At 63.4% G+C, this 6,472-nt stretch overlaps 1 protein-coding gene across 1 annotated transcript; it reads right to left on the bottom strand.

The window, feature by feature from the left end:
- Positions 1–3: 3 nt before the first annotated feature.
- LOC102426707 (ubiquitin-associated domain-containing protein 1-like) lies at positions 4–5,858 on the bottom strand (the record flags this gene model as incomplete). Its single annotated transcript, XM_014451207.1, is given in 7 exon segments — positions 4–30; positions 32–99; positions 2,381–2,519; positions 3,051–3,137; positions 4,395–4,614; positions 5,138–5,246; positions 5,538–5,858. Coding segments are annotated over 7 exon segments (971 nt in total), but the record flags the coding sequence as incomplete, so codon positions are not given.
- Between the last annotated feature and the right edge of the window lie 614 nt (positions 5,859–6,472).

Below are 6,472 nucleotides of genomic sequence, written 5' to 3'. Positions count from 1 at the left end.
CTGGAAGATCCTGGAGATCTGCAGCATGACCTGGCCCCGTCTCTGGGTCGTTCATCCACTGGGTGCTGTTCAGGGGGTTCTCGAGCATATCCTCGAACGCTGTGGGGACAGAGCCAGGCGGAGTGAGCGGCTGCCCCTCCACGCGCACACATGCACGCACACACAATGTGTACACACTCATACGCACATGCACACACACATGTGCACACACACGATGTGTGCACACACTCGCCCACACAACACGTGTGTACAATGTGTACACATGCATACATGTGCACACACGAGCACACCCAACACACACACGTGCATGCGCTGGAGAAAATCTCCACAGCTGCTTAGTACAGACGCGGGCTGGGCACCCACCGAGACCCCCGGCCCCACCACACTGTCTGACCTGCTGTCACACCAGCAGCTCTGAGGTCAGAGGGCAGCGACCCAGCTCTGCAGGGAGCCCGGGCCTGTGTGCTCACCGGACACCAAGTCTGGAAAGCAATTTGGCAACAGCTACCAGGAATCTTAAAAATAGTCAGGCCATGACTCAGTAATTCCAGTTCCAATCAGATGCCGAAAGGACTTACATATAAAGACATTGTTGCAAGTACGATAACATCACGTTGGAAAACTGTAAGTGTTCATCTCAAGAAGGTGACTTTAAAGAAAGAGCACATTAACAAGGCACCTGAGCAGCTCTGTAACATGACAACTCTGACTTTCTAAAGTTTTGCAAAACTGTTTTCTCCAAAAACAGGTGCCTCCAGCAAACGCTCTGGGCCACAGCAGCCCTGGCCCCGGGAGATGGGTCAGACCCTGTCCCCCAGTGCTCGCGCGCGCTCCCCCCTCAAATCAATAAATGTGTTCTCAGGTTTAAAAAATAAAATAAAATTGTTTTAAAATATAAATAAGCAAAAGTATCAGGCAAGTCTGAACAGGAGCCTGAGGGAAGCCGTGTGCTGGGGCGCAGAGCCGGCTCAGGCCCACGGACCTGGAGCCACAAAGTAAACCCTGGTGCGGTCGCACAGAGGCAAAGAGCAGCGAGACGGAGGTGCTTCCAGGGCTCCAAGCTCAGCACCCAGACTGGGGGAAGGGAGCTTCCTTAACCGACCAAGTATATGGTGAAACATCACCAGCCACCGGCGGCTGGTCGCAGCCTCAGACAGCCCTTCCGAAGAGGCTGGGAGAGCCAGGCCGTGTCCCTGCCAGGGGAGGGGAGCCGGAGGTGCTCCAGGGCAGAAGGACCAGGGCCTACACAGAGCACCGAGATGAGCTCAGCAAGACGCTCACCGAGGGCAGAACTGTGTACAGAGCAGCCCCGCCCCCTCTCGCACACCTTCCCGACCCTGGACCACAGGGCTTCCGTGTCATCAACAAGACAGACACAGCCAACTGCACTGGACCCAGGACCTGCGTCCGTGGGAGTGAGGAAGGCAGGGCCGGTAAGACCAAGAGGAACTCCTGGGGGAACAAGGAGAACAACCCGCCAGAGAGAGAGGCCAAAACCGAGCCGACGGCCTTTCGGGGCCGAGGGCCTGGGAGTGCTGGCCTCCAGGGGGGCTCGGCCTTGAGGGTCAGGGAGACGGCCACGACCACAAGCACCTGGGCCTGCCGGGCGACCAGTGCCCTCCCATGTGCTGGGGAGCACGGGGTTCTGAGCGCTGCACCCTCCTCCCTGCACACGCCCTGCACGCACACGCCCGGCCCTAGGTCCCTGCCCAGACCCCGCGTGTGTGCCCCGGAGGGCGGGCATGAGAATGAGCAGGGTAGCCCTGACAGGGGCCGTGTGAGGCCCCCCCACCCCCCCGCCACCCCACCTCACCCCCCGCCCCGGGCCAAGAGCAGAACGGAGCCGTGGTGCCCTGGCTTCAGGAAAGGCTTGGCTCCAGGAGACTGAGTGCCTACAGCCAGGTGGGCCCAGACGCGTTCCACTCACAGCAGGCACTGCACGCAGGCTGCCTGGACAATGCACACGTGACAACACGCCCAGAAACAGCAGAGCCGAGGACATGGGCGCTCTGTAGGGAGGGCGCCCAGTGGCTCTGAGGGCCTGGAACGCTCTTGGCTTTTTAAATACAGTGTTTTTTTAAGCCGAAGGCAAGATGCAAGCTTATTAGTTCCCTTGTACCTGGAGGACCACTGTGCTGGGTGTGCCCTCCCTGCACCTGGAGGACCACTGTGCAGGTTTTCAGAGGTGTGGGGGTCAGCGCACAGGAGCTGGTCCACCACGAGCAGAGCCCGATCCCGGCCCCACAGTGACGCAGGCAGCAGCACACGGAGGGCCCACGTGCGCAGGGACCGCTCTGGGCTGGGCTGCGGCGTCTATCACGCAGGAACATCTGGATATTCTGGGCGGGTCCCATGGGCAGCGCAGGGGAGGCACACGTACCGAGCAGTGTTTTGGGGTTGGTGAGGCCCAGCTGCACAACGGGGTTATCCAGGATGGCTTGGAAGAGGGGGCTGTTGGGGTCGATGCCCTTGTCCAGCTCCTCGGGGGAGGGCTTCCGGTCCCCCAGCAGCCACTCGCACTGCAAGCAAAAGCGCAGCCGTCAGCCCTGGACGGTCACCACCCAACAGGCCCCACGCTGACAGGGAGAGGCCTTCCCGGGAGAGCAAAGCCCCGACACGGGGCGCTGTAGGAGGGAGGACCCCGCCCGGCCTTCTGAGCGCAGCCACCACCCCGTTGCTGAACGGGTGCAGCACCTGCCCGAGTGCTGGGAGGAGAGAAAGAAATGCGGACACTGGGGAGGTGGCCTGGGGCGTGAGCATTCCCGTGACCGACTCGTGACCGCTGGCTCTGCCACCCGAAGGGACGAGCCAGCCACCGCTGAGACACCCCAGGCAGTGCCAGCAGCCGGGGTGTTCGCTGAACGGGACCCAGCCCAGAACTTGTCTAACAAAGCGAATGGGTTAGAGCCCAGAGTCCCGAGTACTTAAACTTTTCATACAATCAGAATCTACCCACTGTGTCACTTTAAAAGCGAAACAGCGGCCTGCCTGCGAGCCCCCCAGGAGCCTGCCGACCCGGGGCGCCGCCGCGGCCCTTGCCCTGTACTCACAGCGGCGCTCTGCTGGTTGTTGCTCACTCTCAGGGCGTCCATCACCTCCTTCTCGTCGAAGCCCATCTCCATGAGGGAAATGACGGCCTAAGAAGAAGCCACAGGCCCTCAATGCCGTGCACTGGGACCCGGTCCACGGGCTAACTTAGCAGAGGCTTCACCCAGCACCACGGTCCACTTCCCAGCTGTCTCCTCACAGGCTTCCTGACACTGAGGGACAAGGCCAGGAAGGCGGAGGGCGCCTGCCCTGGGGACAGACCGCGGGGACAGGACGCCACTCACCCCAGGGCCAGAGGGGCCAGGCTCGCCTCAGAGCCCTCGGTTGTCGGGGTACAACCGTCTCACCACCCAGGCAGCCCTAACGTCCTCGCTTTCGACTGCCCCCACGTTATGGTCTGACGCGCTGGGCCTGTGGGCACAGGTGCTGCCGTGTGGGGTGGCCTTTGCGGCGCGCTGGCCTGGCCTGGGTGTCAGAGGCTCCAGAGAACTCGGGAAAGAGCCTGTGGAGCCCACCTGCTCTGTGAGCTCACAAGCCAGTGTTTTCTTTACATACGTTTTTCTTGATTTTAGAGAAAGGAAGGGAGAGGAACAGAGAGAGACCCAAACATCAATGATCCCGTCCTGGGGATCGAGCCCACAACCCGGGCATGTCCCCGACCGGGAACCTGAGCCCTGGGTGCACGGGATGATGCGCGACCACGGAGCCACGCCAGCCGCAGCCGTCAGCCGGGATTCCCTCCTCCCAGGCTCCTCACTGGCTCTCTGGCCCCTCCTCGCTCCAGGCCCATCATGAATGACCGGAGAAGTCCTCAGAGTCGCGCACAATCACCAGGAACCCACTGCTGACTCAGGACAGGGTGGCCTCTTCCACTAACGTCACAGACTGTCCTCCATCTGGGCCGGGAAGAGATGCCCAAACGTCCCGGCGGTGACACAGGGACGCCCCCCATTCTCACGGGAGCACCGGGCAGGGTCCTGGCGCCAGGGCTGCCCGTCTGCACACGGCACACTTGCTGGACCTTCCCCCGACTGGACAGGTCAGGGAGAGGCCGACGCCCGGCCCTCAGACCCCGCCCCTCGTTTACAACTGCTCTAGGAGGAACACCTACGGGGGTTTCCACCACTCAGAGGTGAACCCCCACGGCTCACGGGCCCTGGTTACGCGACAAGGACCTGCTGTGGGTTCAGCAGGTGGCAGGTGTGCTGACTGGCTGCTCAGAGGAAACAGCCTCCGGAACCAGTGAGGACTGAGGGCGGCCCCAGGGCTGGCGGCTCGGCTCAGCGCGTGGCCCAGGCAATGCCACCCAAGGGGACAGCGGCGGGTCTCCCTGGCAGGACACGTACCCGAGCGTCAGCCCGAAATGCCCTTTTCCTGCGGATCTTCTTGAAGATTTCTGTGAGCTCATCTCTGGCCTCCTCATCGTCCTCGCTGGAGCCGGCAGCAGCCTCGGCCGAAGCTTCAGCCCCTGTGGTACCCGGCGAGGTGTGGCCTGGAAGCGGCGTGTCTATGGCGGGGTCGTCCGCGTGCTCAATCAGCCACTCCATGGCTTGAGGAACCGACATGCTGAAAGGTAAGCAGCCTTTCCAACACGTCCAGGTGTCCCGCGGCCCTTTCCCTCCCTCAGGACAAGCCCTGCAATGGGAGGAGGCCTCCAGCAGGCGCTGCCGACCCCCTGCAGTGAGGCCTCCACTCAGGCCTGTGGGGGCCGGGCCAGGCCACAGAACCCACTTTGTGAGCAACAGGAGCCCGAGGGCTCAGGACCAGGGAAGAGGAAGGTGGCCACGGCCGTCCTCTGGCTGACGGACCGTCTCAGCTCTGACGTCCACGAGGACACGTAACCAGAGAGGGGAACTGAGGACTGTTAGAGACCACACGGCCCTCCCCCTGGGGTGCCCCCCCCCCCCCCCCCACTCACGAAGCAAGGCCGTCTCCCTAGAGCGAGCCGCGTTCTGACCTGCACACGTGGTGCCAGGCCAGGGACTGTGGGGCTGGCGTTAACTCACACGCTGGACCTGACTCAGGGAGTGTGGGACAGGGAGTCACCGCAGGGCAGACCCTCGACCAGCCCCGGGCGGGCCCCACGTACTGGTTCAGCCGAAGCGCCTTCACGGCCCTGCTCTCGGGGAAGCCCATCTCCGTGAGCTGCCGCAGGGCCGTCTCGTCCACCCGCTCCTCCTCGTCCTCATCCAGCATCGCTGTGGGCGACATGTGGCCGGTGAGGGGCCCTGGCAGGGCCGCCCACGAGGGGTGCTTCCCAGGCACCCCTTGGAGCTCTAGGGCCTCGTCTGAGCCCCAAAGGTTGGTGGCGACTCTGCCGGGCCTTGGGACACCTGAGGCGCCCGTCAGCTCTCTCGTAGGAACAGGAATGTGGGTGAGAGTTCCCCGCCCACGTCTACTGAGCAGAGACAGCAGCCCGGGCAGCTTCAGCTTCAGGCTGTGGGGAGCAGACGCCCGGACGTGGGGACACGCCACCCACTCGCACGTACCGTTGGCCTTTGTAAATAACTCCACGGCTCCGGGGCTCAGCGCCAGTAGCTTCTGCGCCACCTCGATGAGGGACAGCAGGATCTTCCGCAGCTCCGTCTGGAACTGCAGGGAAGGGTGGGAAGAGGGGGAGCAGGGAGAGGGTGTCTCAGGGCTCTGAGCGGGGGGGAGGGGCTGTGACACAGAGCGCAGCGGTCCCGTCCCTGGGGCCTGTTCCTTGGACGGGACTGGGAACCGGCCGTCCCTTCCCACAACCAGCCTCAGCCACCGCGTGAGACACCACGTGGGGACACACCCAGGAGACAGTGCCAGGGCCCCAGGCCCTGCTCAACATGGCACCCTGGACAGAACCCAAAAGAGGCCGCTGCTACAGTGGAGCAGGGCTGTGGCAGTGCCGAGACGGGATCGACGGGGCGCCCACGCTGCAGGGCACAGGCGCCCGAGGGCCGGGCACGCCCAGAGGAAGGCGCTGCTCCCTCACTTACGACCTCCAAGGCGAAGCCCCGAGACCCTGTCAGACCTCGTCTAGGTTCCCGCCAAACTCGGGACAAAACTCGGGCACTGAAGCACCCATCCTTCCAGCCCGGCCTTCGGTGTCTTTTAAACCTTTTACTTCAAAAAAACTTCAGGTTTACAGAAAAGGTGCAAAAAGTACAGCGAGCTCCAGTATCCCTGTCACCCAGCCTCCCAGTTCTTTCAAGAACTTCTGGGCCGCCCTGCAGTGGTGACGAGGACCCCCGCCCACCCCCCCGCCCCCCCGCAATGGTGACGAGGACCCCCGCCCTCCCCCCGCAGTGGTGACGAGGACCCCCGCCCTCCCCCGCACCCCCCCCACAGTGGTGACGAGGACCCCCGCCCTCCCCCCCACCCCCCCCACAGTGGTGACGAGGACCCCCGCCCTCCCCCCCACAGTGGTGACGAGGACCCCCGCCCACCC

The sequence above is a fragment of the Myotis lucifugus genome, unplaced genomic scaffold (assembly GCF_000147115.1).
Source record: "Myotis lucifugus unplaced genomic scaffold, Myoluc2.0 scaffold_9173, whole genome shotgun sequence".
In the NCBI taxonomy this organism is placed as follows: Eukaryota; Metazoa; Chordata; class Mammalia; order Chiroptera; family Vespertilionidae; genus Myotis; species Myotis lucifugus.
The sequence above is the reverse complement of the archived record's forward strand: the minus strand, read 5'-3'. Positions and strand labels throughout refer to the sequence as shown.